At 29.8% G+C, this 21,182-nt stretch overlaps 1 protein-coding gene across 1 annotated transcript in view; it reads right to left on the reverse strand.

The window, feature by feature from the left end:
* The window catches only part of LOC121123339 (limbic system-associated membrane protein), a 133,045-nt gene that overhangs the window by 39,913 nt on the left and 71,950 nt on the right, over nucleotides 1-21,182 (reverse strand). The window contains exon 5 of the mRNA XM_040718457.2: nucleotides 20,385-20,482. Coding sequence (XP_040574391.1) covers nucleotides 20,385-20,482 — 98 coding nt within the window. The remainder of the gene's footprint in view (nucleotides 1-20,384; nucleotides 20,483-21,182) is intronic.

The raw sequence follows: 21,182 nt of genomic DNA on the forward strand, positions 1-21,182 counted from the left end.
AAAAATAATGGATTTCCATTTACTAGACCTGTTATTTCGCAAAGCTAACTTTTCTAAGAATTCCTACAAGGTAAAAACTTGATGGTTGAGAACGGTTTCATCCATTTTCACTTTTTTTTTATTGAAAAAAGTGATTCAGAGCACGACTGCAATGCTTCTCAACACTCCTTCTAGAATACATTAGCAACGAGTTTTCAGATTTTACTGCATTCGTGGACAAAGATAACACTCTTAGTAAGTAAGTTTCATACTGCCAGTTCTACCTAAATATGTAAATAATTTATTTATAAGTACTCTAAGATTGACAAATATACAGTCAAAAATGTATGTACATAAAGTATAATTTTCTTTTGTGTTGAGCCCATCATCAAAAAGGACCGCATATGTTCATTGTACATAATATATAAGGCCCTCCAAAAACGAAGGAAAGAAGCAATATAAAAAAGAAAAAGAGCCGTTTAGGAATTCATATTAAAAATTGTATTTATATTAAATATATTTTAAATTTTTTTTCAAGTACCATCTTATTCTCAAAGGAAGGGTAAATCCCCTTTTATCCCACCTTTAAAAAATAAAACAATGAACAAAGGGTTAAGATTTTGGTCCCCTTCCTCTTCTTCTTCTTCTCCTTGTCTAATTTCTTTTTTTTACCTTAATATTAAAAAGCACGTAGAAAAGGCATCGATTTATATTATCTAAAAATGGAAAAAAAAAAAATCCTGGGATTTATTTTAAGTAATAAAATATCGTATTCAAAACAAGTTTCTATGATGATGTGATTAGATTTGGTTCAATCATTCTTCCATTACTTTCAAACTATTTTGTAGATATTTTCATTTGTTTAATAATAATTGTACATACATTAAAATCTCCAATGACACGATTGTAAAGCAATTTTATATCTATAAAATAAAAACTAAAATTTTGGACCATTGACTACCCACCAGTAGGGTTGTGTCAGTCCTTATTTAGGACTACAGACTGCAGTTCCGTCCAGTTTTGTCTCAGTCCGGTCCAGTTCAGTCCTGCATATCATTCGTAAAAACGTTTAAAGTTCGTTTGTTGATGACATCACTCAACTTTATTTCTTTTAAAAAAAATTAGTTCTATAACTGGCAGTCTGAAGAACATACAGTCTTAAGGACCAGTCCCATGGACTAATAGGACCGGTCCTAAGACTGGACTGACATAAAACTACCCACCAGCGATGGAATCAAGGACAGGTGCGTCATTGAAGTTTTAACTACAGGGTTGGACAGTAGAACATGGAATCGAGTGGTTGCTTTACCAATACTTCAATAATTTTCTATTTAAAAAAAAAATCTTTTTACAAGACTTGTAAACAAGGCTTTTGCAAACTTGGTAAGTCAATATGGCCACTTTCAGCATCAAACATAGCCGTTACACGTCGCTAAACTTTTCAGACAAGTTTTCCCACACAGCAAAGTCCAATGGGTTCAAATCTGTCGAGGAAGGAGGACACATAATCAAGTCTTCATGATCACTTTCAGAAGGTGGCGTGGGATATTAGTATATGAGGGCAATCCCAATTCGACCTTCACATACCTTTTCATGGCCCTAACAGCCACGGAGAAGCCGTTAACGAGGCGATTAATCGATTTGGCGGGGGTCTGCCTTGATCTTCTTTTCTAAGTTGGACAAGAACCCTGGATGTCTCTTTAAATTGTGCCCTACACTTTTCTACTTTCTTCGAGAGGTCTTCTCCATCATTCTTCATCTTGGCCACACTGAAAACCAGGCTTCTGGAGCTCTTCACACAGCCCATAATCCTTGCCTTCTCAATTTCAGCATCTAGGAGATCTGAGATGCGCTGCCTCCTGACTTTTTCCTCACTCAAGATGACGAGATGTTTATGCACAAAGAATGTTTGAGCCAGAATGTCAAAAAAATAAAAAAACTCTTCCTATATTAAGGAGAAATTTAATATTAATTAGCAGTCCACGTATTGCAAGGACGTCAGTGAAAACACTTTATTCCTTTGAATAAGGTGTTACCCAGACTTTCTGGGAACTGTACCTTGGCTTTCATATCTTTTTTAATGTCATTCACGGCTGTATTTAATAATTTATTATTGAAAATATAATTACATGTTTTGACTATAAGAAATTACAATTTATATCTTTAATCCCCGAAACAAGTGGCACGTTTAGATTATTTTAAAATATGGATTTATTTTTTCGCAATGTGTAAATTAATACACGTACTTTGAGAATTTTAATTTATATTTACGAGTGTAAAATGGATGAAATATTATTATAAAAGGAATTTATTTAGTTGTTATAATGTTTCAGCTGTTCATCATGTAATCAACTACGTTTAATTTTGGGGTTTCTTTGTTACTTAGTTCCGTTACCGGTTCTAAAAAAACTATGTTTAGTAACGGAGGGAGTAAAAAGATTATCCTCTTCACCGTGTAAAGAAGCAGTGTAAACTTAAATATGACGCATGCAGTAGAATAATAGGTACAATATTATATTTTGCAGGTACTGTTGTTTGCCTTAGTCCTCAAAAAAAGAGGAAAACATTTGAAGCTAACAGTTAACTAAATCTTCAACAAGTTATATTCAACATAAATAAAAATAGCATATTCATTGAATGTTTCAGGACCGTACTAGCAATAAAATGTTGATTCAGAAAAATAAGCAGCATTTTATTAATATTGGGGTCTATTTTATCCCAGTTTCCTAATCGAGAATTTAGATGATTAATTTTGAATAATCATTGTTATTCTTTAGATTTGAAATATAGGCTTTTTTTTTTATTCAAGCGTAACTGTCCTCATAGAATTACTGATATATAGTTTTTTAAATCTTCTCTGCAATTGATCTCCTTGGTACTTTGTAGAATTGAGTTCACATCCTCACAGTTATATTACTTGTTAACAGTTAATCAATATGTTATTTTTTATTGATCAAAATAAAATGATAGGAATAGTTAAAAACAGTTTATTAAAATGACAAATTATTTCAATAAATAAAGCTTAATGAGACGTCGAAATAGCAACTTTTATACAAGTTACAACCGGAGCAGAAATTGCAAACTTATACACAACATATTGTAAATACTTCAAAGGCGTAGCTTTTAAGCTTGTATTTTGCAATCTTAAGTACGTGTGTAAGGGGAGATAGATATAATTAATGAAAGTTTCTCAGAGACGATATAAAAGTTTATAATAAGAAGGATACATATTTTAGATAATTAACGGATAATTCTGTTATTAACCCATTAAATAAATGTGTATGACAAAGTGTCAAGCTATGCGAGCATCGTATTAATTAATCACAAAAAAATATATCTCATCATGGCTTTAGCTTTTACGACGATAAATAATGTATAAATTTACAAATTGCCTGAGTACGGGAATATTTTAAATGAATGCTTAAGTACGTAGAAAATTAATACGCTCAATCACAATAATGATGATACTTGAAACGATTTGTAAATCCTAGAGCTTTTTCATTATGGGAATTTATCGGGGGGGGATACAACTGGATGGTCTCCAGCGACCTCCTTGATCCAGGGGAGTACCACCCACTCCATATTTGGATCGTTGCTTAGCAAATTCATGACACCAGTACACCTCCATTCTGCCTCTGAAAATGTAAAAGGCTTGAAAACTCTATGTTGTTGTTTTGGATACTTATTGAACGTTTATCTTGTATATTTCTCAACAAAAAAAATACTAAGTGAAATTTCATCACCATATATTTCGGAAAAATATGGAAATCTGAAGTGCTGGATTTCGTTGTCACACCTGTATATAGCAATAACAAAAGTAGGAAGATAACCACGATTAAAGAAAAAAACATTGGCGTTTTAATCCACATTCGAAATGATTCAGACCCAAAAGGTCACTGAGTAACGAGTTTGAAATAGTTTAGAAATCAGAGACAACCTTAAGGACAAGGCTTGGAGGGATATGCCAATCAAGCTGAATATCAATGAGGTTAAAATGGCCTTTAAGAACCCGGCTATTAAGTTGGCCATGTACACCAAGGAAAGGATTATAGGCCAGTATGCAGTTAGCAAGGTTGTAAAAAGGCTGGTGGAAAGTCAATCTAGAAAATTGAAAGGGTCCTTCTTTCCCAACAGCAGCTAAAACTCTTCTGAAAATGGTACTTTTGAATGACTTAAAACACAACGGAAAAGGTATAATTCGTTTTCTGATGAAAATATATTCGCTATGGACCTTTTCCACTACATGCAAAAGGCACTATCAACAAAACCAAGTACCTTGCCTCTGTGATGATGTTAGGTATTAGAGCATCAATGGAAGATAAAATATTGGTCTTGTATGTTAAGAACCTAAGCTTTCAGTTATTAAAAAATGCAATTAATAATGGCCTCAAGACTTTTTCCCCTCAAGGTATATTAGATATCAAGTTAAATAACATTAAAAACAGACGAAACAATATAATTGATAAATAACTATACGCCTTGAGCATCGAAAGGACAATGTTTTTCCCTAGCAAATATTGGAGTTTTGTTTCTTTAAATTAAAACTTCCTTTTTTGTATCGGTTAAAGATACCTAACTTTCTTTGACAATTTGTATGTTGGCTTCTATACATTTTGTTATATTGTATATTAAAACACAACGATAACTATTGTCTTCCCTACTATGTAAGAGTGTCTTGTTTAGTAGGGACTGTGTAAAAGGGGAGCATGCTCACCACACTTTTTGAGGATTAACAACCGTCATATAGATGTCCGAATTTTGATTTCCAAAAAATAAGTGTCATTGGTAAGAGTAAGAGGGTCAATATTTTGAAATGAGTAAAATGTAGGGTTAAATTTTGATTTTTGTTCTTATCATAGATTTAGAAAAAAAAAAGGATTTTGGATCTTTCTATATTTTTAACTTGACTTTTATTTTATGATTTTACGGAAAATCCAAGTTGGATATAAAATTGCCCTGTTTTGCGCGAACAAGTCATTATTAAAATTGACTCAACCCATCACAACCGGACATTTCCTGAATTAAAATCTAAACATTTATTAACATTCTTGGAAGACATTTTGAGGGCCATTAGCAAAGATGAAAATAAAACTATAGCGGAAGAGGGCCCGGATTTAGTACTTGGTATCTGAATATAGTTTTATTTTTATTTTCTAAAAGTTGTTCTCATTATTTTATTCTGGGGTTTTAATGGGTTCGCTCATGAATGACGAAGAGACACACGAAGGAGTTCTAAGGGTAATTCCTAGTTGAGCTCGAAGTAGAATTGAGTAATTCCTGCCCTTATCATTGCTAGATACGGAGTGGAGTTTGTGTTTATTTCATTCATTTAGTAGCTGCTTGCAGCCTTTTTTTTAATGACCTGGGAGGGCCAAAAATATCAGAGGAACATGCTTTGTTATTTTGTAAGTCATCTTCCTAAATTATAAACTGATCTGTTCGATTCCAACGTGTGAAAACACGAAAAAAAAAATAGACTTATAAATGCATATATATAAATATTATAAAAAAATGTGGGGAGGGGGAGGGGCTTCAGAAACTTTTAAGAGGTCTCAATAATCCCCTTCCCTTAAAAAAGAGGCTAGGGAACCCCACTGGTCATTAGTAAAAAGTTTGAGAAACACTGCATTGGATAAAGCTATTTTTTTCGTAATAATACATTCACATATCATGCAATAAAATCTAAAATGTCTTAGGGGAAGATTAACTAATAGTATATCTGCTAACACACATTACTACGACAGAGTGACGACTTTCCCCCCGCCACATTCAAAACAATGATTGTGGTGTAGGTATTAAAACGTATTGTCCTATTTTTGTTATTTTTATTATTATTTAATTCAAAAGAAAATGTGTGTTTGAATCATTTTCTGCTTCGTCATAGTGTCACTCTCCTATTGTCAAAGACCTGTTTTTAAACATTCTCTGAAGTTCTTTACAATTAGAGTATATTTTTTCTACCCCCCCTCTTCCCTCCCTTACATACATACATTCATATATTTAATATATTGATCTTTCTATTCAATCATTTCTTAGTTGAACCTCTTCCTTGCCTCATAAAGGTATTGAGTCTAGTTTCTTAACATACATCTATGTTGTTTATGAGAAAGCCGATGTTTTTTTTTGATTAAAACGGAACAATGCGTCTTAAAATTGAAGGATACAAACCCATTGTTGTTGTCACGTGTGTGGGTTTAAGAAGTCATTTTCTATTTGACTCTTTTTATATATATATAGAGAGAGAGATGTCCTTATAATGACTTCATGAATAGAAAGAAAATATGGACTAGTGCTTTATAATACAATATATATAGGTATATATTGGTTGACCATCATTTGACAGTTGTTATAATAGTAGTAGGAGGAAAGAGATTGACATTATATTTGCATTCCCAAATAAAAAAATTTATATTCAATTAACGTATTTATGAATATTAGACTGGCTCTTAAATTTGTATATTTTCATATGGTGAGAAATCCAAAAATGTTTCTTCTCATAAACAATAAAGAAGTGTAAAGTTTGAGCTCTACTGATCAGTGTTTGCATTGATCCTTTAAGTGTCTAATTTTTGTTATTTTTTATGAAAAAATAACATTTAGAGCAGTTTATTAAAAGTATAAATAAATAATCTTTCAATTTTATTAATAACAGTTTTCGCCTAAAAATCAGTACTGGTTGAAAAAACAAAATATTGCAATAATGCGTATGATACGGACTTTTTGTCCTCTATTTTTTTACAAAGATTTTAACATTTGTCGTAAAAAGCATGTTTTAGAGTGAAAAAATCCATATTTTTATACAAAGTCTCTCATATGACATAGGAAACTGGGTAGCTCTAGCATTTTCCAATTTGAATAACCGTTTCAAAAACAAGAATATATATTACACTTTAAAAAAAAAATTACTCATCTAAAATATGTATTTATTATAAAGTGCTTTATTTTGGTTTATTTTCTGCTAAGGATACTATTTTTTTTCATAAAATTGTGAAATTTGTAACTTCAATGGCCCTTTACAACTTCTAAACGATAATTGATAAGTCTTAAATATATTTTACTAATTTTTGGTCAAAAGGAGCATGCTTGAACTATGTCCTCCCAACATTTTAATTAAAAAATATTTCAGAACTACTCTAATGTCTTTATACTTAAGTGACGCCTTTTGATATTAAAACAGCAAATATATCATAAAATGTCGTTTATTTAAGTAATAAATAGACAGTTTTTTGCAGTCTAAAATGAGAAATAGGTGTAATAGGGCTTCTTATTTAGCATAAAAGAACCTCATAGGGGTTATTTGATAATATTATATTTGTGTATGAAAAAGCAAGATTTGAGTATTAAAAACGAAGAAAAATATCAAAAATATGTGCGTTATACACGGTAGTAAAAGAGGGTATTTATTTACTTGGATCATCTGTAGGAATAAAATACTCATAACGTGAGGAAAATCAAAGTAATGATGTTAATTTTTTTTAAAGATATGCCTTTTATCTACAATACTTAATATCATAAAAAATATGTATCACAATTCAACTCAATAATGGAACAACATGGAAAAATCAATATTTTTGGATGTTTTACCAATTTTAAATCAAAACTCGTCCAAGAAGAAACGTTTTTTGGAAGGATTGAATGTTATTTTATAAATTAAATATATAAAGTACAATATGAAAAATACTCTACGATACAAAATGACAAATTTTTGTCACTACGGTACACTCTAAAGTACGATATACATTATAGTTTCAATTTTTGAAGGTTCTTTGATATTAAATAAACTATATATAAATCATAAAACAAAGAGAAAAAGAGGTTGCTAAAAAAGTAAAAACAAGAAACTAACTTAGTTTAATGCATAAAGCTTCTTTGTTTCTCTTTGCACACTAACTAACAAACAAACATTGAAATGCCATGAAAACATTTTATAAATGTTCTGTATATATTTTCACCGACCTCATTAGGAAAATCTACTTCTCATTTGTAAATTTGAGAAAAATCATAGCATTTTCAAGCAAAAAAATACGAAGTGAACTAATATCAATGAGCATATTAGAGATGGTTACTATAAGCTTTCAGAGGTGATGCTAATCGGAAGCATTTTGGGCATGTTAAGAAAAAACAGAGAATTAACATGGTAACCCCGACAATTTGAAATAGGTTTTAGAGGAGAGCAGCTCAGCAGTTATGCCACTTCATTAAATTAGCTGCGATAAAGGAGGGGAGGGGGAAAAGAAGGAAATACAAGAAAATTTGGAAGAGTTTCTCTGATGTCGATCCTCAATTGGACTCTCTTTGCCCAATAAGGCCTTACAATTATGCATATCCTCAAGGTTACTCTCCATCTTTTATGAGCAGATCCGAATATTCAATCAGATACAAACAGACTAGCTAAAAAAACACTCACACGTTTTACATCACTATCTATATCAATATATTTGACGTAAGCAGTGATAAAAATCATGTATATTCTGAGCATGCTATAAAAATAGTAACCGGAAATCAAAATGGTAACCATGACAGCTTGAAGAATGTTTTGGAGGAGAGGAGCTTAGCTGTCATTACATTTCCTAATTATTTCTAATATACTAATATAAGGCAACAATTATTCCCTGGCTCGCTGAGAAGGCAATTAAAGAAGAAAATTGTTGGTTGAAGAAGTTATTGAACTGGAGCTACATACCTGCTCTGAAAAGACCTAAAAAGAAACTAGGAGGTGGGTTGGTCATGCTGTTGAGAGTTATACCAAAATATTTATTGATTTATCCAAGAATGCGGAAACTAAATGACGTTCGTCCATTGCCTCTACCCCGATCTTGAATTGATTGATGCTAGGCACTTGAGTAATAATAAGATTTTATTGCATTCCTCAGCCATTACAACTAGCCAGATTATTATTGGGAAATCGAATATTTGAACATACAATTTCAAGCTGTAAAAGCTTAATTGTAAAAAAATTAACTATTACAAAGTCAATCAGGGTAGAAATTCTAAGAATCTATAATTTCATTCTTTTTAATCAGGAATCCTAATATTGGTTTAACTTCATAAAGCTATGTTGGAGATCTTATAAGATGTTATTCCTTTTGTTCAGATAAAAGTTTAAAGTTTCTGTGGCGATTGATTAGCAATTTTAGAAAGTTTCAAAATGAATCAATTTCACAAATTTAGTTTATTTTTTTTTTTCCAATAACTTTTTGTTCATTAATTACTTTCACAATTTAGTTCCTATTCAAATTAAAACCCGTGCATTTGAACTAATATTGATTAAATGTCTCAAATATCAGAATTTTTTAATTTGAATAACTTTTTTTATAGAAACCAAATTTTAAGCTAAAATGTTTATTGATATATATTATGTATGTAATCTCTCTAGAATGAATTAGGTAAAAGAAAAAATAATTAAGTAACAAATCTAAAATAACTTTTACAATGTTTCTTCCCTTTACGACAAACAACTTTTTTTTTTCATTCTGAATAAAAATGAGAAATTTATTTGACTCTCATAGAAAGGTCCATTTGTTGTCCTTTTTTTTTTGTCACAGATAAGGCATTTTATCAGATTGAGGTAAAAAAATACAATAATTAAGTGGTTTTTTTTAAAATCAAGAAACAAATTCCTAATAATTATAGTTGATGCTTTTTTGTGTTATGCAGATCTTTTAATCACAAAAAAGAACATTAAATTATTTTGATGTGTAAAAAATATTTAAAAAAGCACAAAGTAAGTCGAAAACAAAAAACTTTTTTTTATACAAGTCATTTTCATATTTTTGAAGTAAAAGCAATGAAGAACACAGCATCGTAATCTAAAGGCAAAATAAAGTTGAAATTTTGTTGAATAGTTTTATTAATGGATTTATATGGATCACTCCGAGAAAAGGTCAGCGTTTACCCTGGAATATAAAAACAACCATTTGATTTTATATGTAGAAAATTATCATTACATTCGGGAAATGGATATTGAGAAAATCATATAGTGCGTGACTAATGAATTGCCTCGTAATGTCTGGATAAAAATAAACTACCAAGGAAAATCCATATATCGATTGTTATGAAGAAGACGTTGGGAAAATATCTGTTTATTAATTTGTAATCCATATTATACATACAAAATATATGTATGGAAAATCATATTTACAGAATTATATACTCGACTATCTTGACAGTATAAAAATGATACCTGAGTAGTTATATTATTAATAATTATATATACAAAACGTAGATTTGTGTACGGTTCTACCAACTTGACTTAAATGAAAGTCAGATAAAATGCAGTGTCGTCATAAGTCCGTTGTTTTTAGTTAAGGTCAAGAGAGTATAACTGGGTCTTAAACTATTATAGGGACCAGTACCTGGATGTTTAATTCTTTATTAATTAAGAAATGCTAGTCAATCAAACTAAAATGTTAAAAATATTCTTACACATTTAAAACATTTTGTTGAGAGTCTCGAGACTAAATCCATATAAAATACCACTAAATAATTATTTTGTTTATTTTTCCTATTTAAAAAAGCTACAAGAATTCAGGAAACAATCCCTAATGATATAAAAGTTTATTCAATTGTCATATTGAAAAAAAAAAAATACAATTGGCTATATAAAAGTCAAGTTTTTGATTTAAACTCTGCACATTTCCCTGCCCAGATAACATTTCGTTATTATATAGGAAACAATATGCAAATATAGAGCAAAACTAAGTCGGCTATACCGTAGCATTTCTACAACTAAATATATGCTGTTGTTATTTAGCCATTAGCTATTTAGACGCAAGATATATCTTGCTTATTTTACGCTGAGGTTTCTTTATAAAATATTTTCTACATTTACTCAGTTCCTTCGAATTTGCCCTTTGACATAAGTAGTAAGTAGTCTTAACACTTCTGATTAGAAATAAATAGATAGAGTAGTAAATCTTAAGCATTTACTCGCGTGTATTTTTTTTTTTTTTTTTTTTGATATTTCGCAAAGCTGCTATCCTTATGCCTTAATTACTGAGGAGATAATATCTATTTATGAAGTTATCACGTAGAAGTGTGCTCAATGAAAGAAAGAGACTAACACGAAGGATTTGTTGAAGAAGTTATAAACTTAAATCCCTGTTGGACTCAGAGTATGATTGAAGATTCATTCAAAGTCATTCCTCCCTAGATCCTTGCTTGATACGAAGTAGGATTTGTGTTTTTCCTCCATCCTGCTTGCAACTAATACAATAAAACACCATTACAGCTGCGCTGCTATATTTCCAAACACTCTTCCAATTGTCAGGTTTGCCATGTCATTTTTCGTTTTTTTTACATAGATGCAGTGCCTAGAATTTACAACTTTAATGGGGTTATTTAGGTGTCATTTTAGAAATAATTTCCATACTGAATAGTTTTTTCCTCAGAATTTGATCATTAGCATATAGTTTGTAATTTTCACAGTCACAAGTAGATATCTATAAACTACATTCTAAAATCTCTCCATACTTTAATAATATATATGCTAACATTGAGAATGGATTTGTTTGTTGAGTATATAACATTTTCACAATATTCGATTATTTGATAAAAACTACAATTAGCAATGTATGTACCATTTAAGTCTTCTTAAAACAAACAAGGATGCAACTATTAGATGGTTTTTGTTGATATCCGCCTTTTTACGTAATTATGCATGAAAACATTGATTATCATTGTTAATACTTTTTCGTTTTGGGGTATTAGCAAATCAACATATATAATACAGAATATATGATGTGGTATGTCGATAAGGGAATCCCATGCAATTACATACCTATTTGTTCCCTGATTGTTTCAAGTAGACAAGACATTTACCTCCTATCGTCCTATCTACTACATACCTTTTCTATCCCCTTTAACTAAGCTTCATTATCTTTTTCACATTTAGGAGAGATGAGATGAGGTGAGGAGGAAATATTCATTTTGTTAGTAAGGGGTATTTTGCTCTTCATTCTACATATATTTTTGTACCTCCTGCCTAGATACATATACATACGTTAAACTGCCTCAGAATTGCAGTTACAATGAAGTGTTTAAAGGTGGACAGCATTTTTCCAGTACTTAGGTCAATATAAGCCGATGTAGATTAATATTTTTTGGGATATATTAATATTGAAAAATCACATTCCCCATGTGATTTTAAAGCATAAGAAATTGTGAGATATGAAGTTGACATTTCAGCACGTTTTCTTAATTTTTTAATGAAACATAATGATTACCTAGTAGGTGTTAAACTGTTATTTGATTTTTGAATTTTATTAATCAATCAACTAATAAATTAAGTAAAAATTGATTGATCCAAATTTTGCTCCAAACATCCCTCGAAATATCGTAGTGGAAATACTGGCAACTGAACTTTATCGTCATTTTAGTCATAGAAGTACTTGTCTGATAGTATTTGTTAAAATATAACAATTATTTATATTGACTCAAATATTATACTTAATTTTAAATTTTATTAATTGAGTAAAAACTACATCATAAATGAATACATTCGCATTTTGCTCCAAATATTCCTCAAAATAGCGTAGGTGATATACTAAGAAACTAAACTTTATGGGAATTTTAGGCATAGAAGCACATGTGTGAATTTTTTTTTATAAATAATAATCATTTAAATTTAGTTTTATATTGTACTTGATTTTAAATTATAACAATCGGTCAACAAATAAGTTATATATAAATACATTAGTATTTTGCTTCAAACAACGCTCATAATAACATAAGGGATAAGTACTTGTCTAATTATTGAATTTAATTTAATTCTTTTACCAAATTTTAAACTTTGATAATCCGACATTAAAGAAAGGAAATGTGAATGATTCAAAACCCGTAAGTTTTGCCTTCATATAATACATATCTTTATCCACAATGCCCTTTGTCAATAGCAATATTGCACAAATATTATTTAACTGAAATAGTTTAAACTTACCCAAATAATAAGGAAATACCGTCTTTCATTTAAAAATCCATTGTCACTGCAATTTCGAAGCAGTCTAATATACATATAAGTAAATACGAATCCCCACCACGATAATTATCATATAGTTAATTTCATTTTTTGTTTTCATTGCTCTTGTTGTTTTCATTTCATTATCCTATTACATGGGGGATACCGTTTGTTTATACATACATACTTTTTTAATATAAAATTCATGTAATTTTCTTTAAGAAATCCTATTTAAAATTCTAATTTTCTTTTTCGACACTCATTATGTTTACAATCTACGTACATCGTTTAGAAAGCCAAGAAATGCGTTGTTGGTTTTAATGATAATTTATTTTAAATATTATGTGCATATCAAAAAAAAAAAAGAAAAAAAAAAGAAAAGATAAACTTGATTAAATATCATAATCGTATATAAAATAGTATGACTCATCATTGCTCTAATTAAATTCTGAAATTATAAGTTTCCTTTATATGTATGTTGAATACAGGAAGGAGGAAATAAGATTTATCTGTCTTTGGGGATTATAAATCATTTATAGACAATATGTACAATACATAAATGGGTTTATTTGATTATTGTTCATATATAAGTATTAAGTACAGTCATAGCCTAGACTACTCCATCAAAATAAACTAAATAGTTTTTGCATAAGTTTGCTTTTAGGAACTCCGCGAGTGTTGTCTCAGTCCATATTTCTTCTATCCAGTCCAATTTAAGACCGGTTATCAAATACAACTGAATCATATTCATTCAAAAGGAAGACACACCTCAATGATGCCATTTTTGATGATGCCAAAAAGTACAAAGTGGGACTGGACAAGAACGGACTGAACTGAACAGCAGTCCTCGGTCCTCAATAAAAATCGAATGCCATAACATTATCTGGGGCTAGCCTCCCATGAACAAGGGCCAAATAAGTAGACTTGTATATTCTAAGTATTTTTCTGTAGTTAGTAATTTGAGTCGTGTTTTATATTTTCCATACTTGTCGTAATTATTCTTTAATTATTGAGAAGATACCATCTAAAAAGAAGTATAAAGTAACCTCAAGTTCCTGTGCTCATGAAAGATCGAAATTGTTGAGTTATAAGTGTATGTCCTTGTGTGACTCAGAGTAGAATTGATGATTGGTATCAGAGTAATTCCTGCTTATTTCTTTCCTAGATACGGAGTAGGATTTGTGAATATCTTATTATATGCCCTATCTATATAAGCTGCTTGTAGTTAATCGAATAATACGTCATGAAAGCTAAGATGCTCACTTTCTTTATTTACTTCAAATTGCTAGGATGCATTCAGTTACCATTTATGTACCAACATACTTATTTAGATATTGTGGGTTACAGAGCGAGTTGGATTTCAAATCATTTATAAATTTTAACTACTATAAAACTATCTTTAGCTGTTGCATTAACTATCAAAGATATGTTGGTGATCGTACAATATACATAGATACATATTATCTACTAAAGAATGTTTCCATAAATTAAATAATTTTTTTGTAACATAAAATTTGCAATAGATAAAAATTGATTTTTCTAATTATATCAAACTTTAACATGTTTTAAATGATATTTCCATGATATTCTTTTAATCAATAATTTATGAGCCTTTTCTGACACATCTCTATGTGTGTGAGATAAATAATGTTAGTATGAAAATAAACAATATTATTCCTTCACCTTGGGAATTATGTCTCCTATTTCCATTTTTTAATGAATAATAAGAAGTCGTTGACACGAACCAATCTCTCTTAGAGAAAAAGTTTCCAAATTAATCATGGATCTTTATTACATAAAAAAAAAATATATATACAGTGGCTTGACGTTTCAGTATCCTGTTTACAAAACAAAAACATTTTTACATCCTATGAAAATTTACATTGAAGCTATTTTTATGCCAGCATTGTCAAATGAATCTTATTGATGTGATTAAGATTTATTTTTGAATTTCCAGTCAATTATTTTATCCTTTTTCAATGTTCTCAATTTAAAAAAAATTTGATACCGTGATCCTTAGTTTGAGAGTAACCAATCTTTTTCTTGTAGAGTAGAAGATACTAAATCGGCATTGCCTTAAAAAAGCATCGAAAAGTTCCGTAATTTATGAACTTTCTACGACGATGCTCTATCAAAGAATCAACATCCTTTCAAAAATGAACAAAACCATTTTTCCTTATCTAGTAATAAAATTGTAATTTCCTCTACAAAATCCCACTTTATTTTTAATTGAAAAATTTGCTCGATTAGAAGAGAGTAAGACGTAGGGCAAAAAGTTGGGTTTTATGATTTTGATATTTCAAGCTAATAACTGTTTATTTATCTTGATTTTTTGAAAAGACAGGTTACCATATGTATCGTGCATGTCGACGTATATATGTATAATATATAGAATAATGGGAGGAAAATTGCTCCCATAGAGACTTCCTTTAACCAACTAAAAGAGTTAATATATGGACACATACGTGTACACGTACGAAAGATGTGGTAACCCGTTTGTGTTTGGGTAAAATAATCATTCCGCCTAATAGTGGCCTTAGTTGGCCTATAGCAGGGATTCACAATCTTTTCATCCTTTTGGAGCCTCTAGGCCAGTGATGTCGAATCCATGGATCACATTGTGGTCCACCTAATATTTAGGTGTGCCCTCTATTCATTTTCTGTTCAAGTAGTCTTTTTTAGCCAAATTGTCAGAATACTTATCATCAAAACGCATTGAACGTGCATAATACGTACAAACATTGAAAAATATTTGACGTTATCTCGTATTTTCTGAGACTCTAACAGGGTTGCTAAATTAGTGTTTCTTTTAAACAGTTTGGTCTTGAAGAATAAGATTTGGCCTAAAATTGAAATAAATTTGTATTCAATAGTTTTGTTTTATATAACCATTTCATAGAATTTGTAGACCATTGAAATATATCAAGTGACAATAGGGCCCATTATATTAAGAGGTTGGACATCTCTGCTGTAGGCGTAATTTTCTTTTGAGTGGAGTAAATTGTTTTCCCCCAATATTTGACTCTAAAATTTATTACCTTGATGTCTTTTTTATTGAAAAATACTAATAACCTTGCGGAGCTCTATTGCTCAATAGGATTTTTTTAAAGAGACTTACGATTCAGAGACTTCTAAGAAGTGAAATATCAAAGTTATAACAAGTTTCTATCTGAATTGAAATTATAACTTGTGTGTTTTGTTTTTGATACATTTTTATGAAAATAAGTATATTCCTTTATTAAAGCATTTATGATAGTTGGGCCTTTATTACCTTTATGCATGTATATTATATATTTACATGTTTACTCAACCATTGGTATTTGGGATTTATAAAACATACTTTTTGCAAAAAATAGAAAATATTATTAATTCATAAATTAATCATTAAATTAATAGGTCCTTAAAAAGATTTTTTGTCCATTTCTATAGTCAAATTATGGAGAGGAAGTCCATTTGAAGCTCTAACCCTCCACTTGCATAATTTAGGTGGCTTATTTTTCAATAAAGTTTATAAATAGCAAAACTTTCATATCTCCGTACAATGTATAAGTTCGAGAAAAAAATAAATCCAAAGTTTAACGGAATGGTTTTTCGTCAGGAATTTTTTTCTATCGATACAATCTCTTTTTTATTGTTTCCAAAATACCGTTTTTGGTAATTGAAAATTTATTTTTACTAAATAAAGAATAGCAGCGTTTCAACTCACCACCACTAGTTTCTCAAGACAAAAATATTTCTAGATCATCAAGAGAGGATGACACCATTATTGGTATGTACAGGGGTAGGATTTTAAATCTGGAACAAGTTTAGGCCTCAATATCTTGGTAGCCCTCAGATATATGTGTATGAAAGTATGCACATTAGATTCAACTGTCAAAATTGTATAAGTATATATACAAAAACCTTGAGATTGCCTCCAAATACAAATGCTGTGCAAACATTATTGTGTGTCTCGTGCCCAAGTACGAAAATATCTCCATAGATAATATGCTGAAGAGATTAAATTAACTTTAACAGATCCAGTGTCATGCTAGAGTTTTAAATGGGTGCAGTTTGTCCAAATAGGGTATTTAAAAGCTGATTTATTCTAGAAAAAGTAACATTTTTAAGACCTGTATGTTTTGGGCAAAGGAAATGTAGCCTCTTTGTTCGCTGGATCTTAACGTCTTTGACTACTATTTGTCTTGAAGAGAGCGTCCAAAAAACGTGCACTTAACACTGTTGACTCCTTGCAGGCAGGCTCTCATTATCGAGACAGTGCCCAACATGAAAATTGAGTGTCTTATCAAGACTTGTGTCAGGTTCAGTGCCAGGTTGGGGGCTGTAGTTGAAGTTTTGAGAGGATTGGTTTGATTTATTTACTACAATATGTTAGAGCAAAGGATTTGCGAATTACTTAGTTAATTTTGGAAAATAAATTGTAATGTACATTATCCTCCAAATTTAAATTCCCCTCCATATATATAATATATAGAAAAATATTACTTCACAAAAGGACATTTATTGTTAATTTAAGGTTGAGCAGGGATGCATTCAATTCTATGGTCCATAAAAGATATCATAAAAATGAAGATTTTGACAAAAAGATGCTTCTCTAGTCTAAACTACTATGAATTTAAAGTTTAATGATCAATTAAGCGAATAATGAAAAGACAATCTGTATCTTCAAAATTAATTCATCATAAGAATAATAATATTTGAACATATATGTATAGTATTATTTATAATGATGTTTAAATATTATTATTCTTTTGTTAGCTTTACCAATTTGCTTAATAATATTGTTCATGTAATATAACATGGCAATAAGTAAATTAACTAATGTTCTTTGATGAATTAAATTCTTCTACTAATTATATTCGATACATATAGTTCGATCTATAACCCTATCATAACCATTAATTCAATGGGTAGATGAGAATTTTAGGATTTTTTGGAATTAAAATCTTTGTTTATTTTTAAAATCTTTTCTTTTTCTTTAAAAATCAGTTTAAATCCAAGATTTTTAATTTGATTTTAAGTTGAGATTTTTGAGCTTTTTTGTTATAAATACATATTTTAAAAAAATTAAAAGAAACTGACTGCCTATTTTGGTTGATGTATATGAATCAAAATGGAAGATTTTTTCCATACAACACTTCTAAAATTGGTTTTTGTAATTTTTCAAAAAAAGTAGGTTGTTTTGGAATTTTTTCGAAAAAGCAACACGTTTGTAGCAATGGAAGGACTTCATGAAGATGTTTGTATATATTTTTTTGTTTATGGCCTATTGTTTGTATAGTTGTAATTGCATCCATGATGTTTTCTTGCAAAAAATGGTCAAAATGCTCAAATGGAGAATTTTTACAATTGTAATACGTAATAAAGGGTTTAAATTAGATACGAATTTTGAAAGATTTTTTGGAAAACTAAGATTTTTGTTGAATTGTGTTTAATGAAATACTCTGTATCTTCTGCATTAATTAATCATTAACATAATAATATTTATTTATACACGTAGTAAGAGTTAATATTAAGTTTAGGCAGGGATGATATTTTTGTAAGGCTCGAGGAGAAGGCTGAAGGATATACATGAATATTATTGATTTTAAGACCTATTGTTCACATTTGCTTTCTATCATTGAGTCATCATGTATAAATTAAGGAAGGCAGTTGAAACTCTTTACAATGAAAAAAAGACGTCGTTGCAAATTCACCGGTGCCTAGGAGATACGATACGCCTTAGTACTATCGGATATACAATCCGGAAGCTTGTACGACTAGTAGCTGTGATGACAAGCCCAGAAGTGGCCGTTCAAGGTCAGGAAGCAACGTAGAAAAGGTCTGATTCATAAATTAACTATATACGATCCATCTACAAAATGGCGTCAGAATTAGGAAGTTTGCAGCCATCGATGCATAGGTTGGTCAAAATGATTTGAAGACGAAATATTTTATTCTACTTTACGGTCAGAAACTCACAGAGTATATATATAAGCAAATAGAATGGGTAGGTATGAGAAATTCTTTGAAAGTTTTATGTAGAGGGTTGACATTATCTTTGGGATATGGATACAAAATTTAACCTCCAAAATGATTGAATTTTGTATTAAACGTCCCAGAAATTCACTTTGGACGTAAAAAGTGATCCCATATCGAGTCAACAGCTGATTTTTGGTCGTCTGGGTAGAAGTTTCAAAATCCGATTTGTTTTTTCTACCAAAAGGTCTTCGTATGAAGCTGGATAACTACATCTCGAAAATTTTGGAAACTGTCGTTAAGGAATATTCCTCAGATAAAAAGAAGTTATTTTTTAAGAAGATGAAGTTTAAATTCATACCGGTCGTAAATCTCAGACATGACTGTATTCCATTTTGGGAAAATCAATAATCAATATGGCCTCCTTTGATTGATTCCAGATCTTACACCTCCCCCCTCAATTATTTTGTATAAGGTTATCTAGAGTCAAAAGTTAGGAATGACTTCTATCAGAATTCCCTTCACAATGCAATCAAACAAGTGTTGGTGTTCGTATAGAATGTTAATCCTTCCACTCTTATTTATTGGACGTATCGGAAAACAAAACCAGTTATATTGAATAAGTAATATATAAAAAATAAACTTGGAAATATTTTTTTAACTGTTTCCTATATATATTTCAGATTAATTATTAGAGTTGTATTTGTATATTACGTAAAAAATACTCGATATAAGTATAGGCAAAATTATTTTGTAAATTACTCTAACTCGTCCAAAAAGTCTTTTAAAAGACTCAAAGTAGTTTGAACTCAAATCACGGAAACTCAAAATATTTATTTGCGTCTCAAGTATTTTAGAATCAAGTTATTTATTTTCTAAATCAAGGGATATTCCATTATTCCTGCCGAATTGTAATTTATAAATAACAATCAAAAATAAATAATATTGATGGAGCAAAATTTTCAAATATTTTCCATGTAATAATTCATAACAAAGGATAGTAATTACGCCATAACCTACAGATTATAACGATCATACAAGTTATAATGCTCGACACACTCTTACAGCTAATAGGGAACAGTTTTAAATGCACAGGCCAAGGACTTCTGAATATTTTTATAGTATTAATGTAATATGTTATTAATCAATCTAACTTCTTTTAATTATGTTCATTCTTGACAGTAAACTCCAATTCCACTGAACTATAGAATCTTTACTCGAACCAACTCTATTAATTATTCTATAAAATAATACCTATAAAACGTATGAATAACCCTGTATATATTACAGTTTTATTATGAGTTTTTATAAATATTGTACCAAATCAAGGTTGCAGTTATTTAATTCTTCTTCTAGAGAGAGAGATGTTCTCGCCCCCACAATCTATCAGAGAATGAACATTTAAAAAAACAATGACACCAAATGTCTTTTCTTTTTTTACCACTAAATTGTATTTTTATCTGCATTAGCCTAAGTATAGTTTGATACTTACTGTAGCCTTTGGCTCCGCATCAATCGTACAGGATAGATCAGCAACATCTCCTTCACCACTGTATATTGTGCGTTTTGCAGATTTCACCTCCGGTGGGTCTATAACAATAAAAAACCTTTATTAAATATTTTGGAAAATTGTAAAAAGATTCATAAATCTTTAATATTTTTGTGACATTCACTGCGCTTGTTGTTGTTTTTTTCAAATATGTTTTTATGTTATATACATACATATGATAAAAGAACCCTCAGGTGCAAAAATAATGCAAATATAAATATGTACATCTTTTTATTTGTGCACCTCGTTTCAAAAGCTTTGAATAAAACGCCAAGAACAAAAATACAACAACAAAGATTAAATTTACTATACCTCTGTAAAATAATATTTTATAAAAAAAACTTTAAATACTGCAAAAGATTTGCATTAATTCAAGTGTACAAAAAATAGTAAATCAATTAATATTTTGTTAAAATGTCACGCTTTAATAATTTATTTAACTTTATTACGCCGTAACTCTAATACATACTATGTAAATATATTATACAATCCAACCCATAAAGTTGAAGTAGAATGCTTTTATAAATTATTTGATAGAAAATATTGTTTCATTCAAATAAAAATGTATTATTCCTAGGTCAGACGGAGTAAAATCAAGGTAACTCTATCTAAAGAATTAAAGGAACAAAAAAAATAGTAAAAATATATTTTATTTGTCTAATAATTTGTTTAGTTGTTTAGTACCGGTACTATACTGTCCGTGTCTTGTAAAAAATGTACCTCATAATTTTTCAATTTTCA

This window comes from Lepeophtheirus salmonis, chromosome 8 (genome assembly GCF_016086655.4).
Source record: "Lepeophtheirus salmonis chromosome 8, UVic_Lsal_1.4, whole genome shotgun sequence".
Lineage (NCBI taxonomy): Eukaryota > Metazoa > Arthropoda > Copepoda > Siphonostomatoida > Caligidae > Lepeophtheirus > Lepeophtheirus salmonis.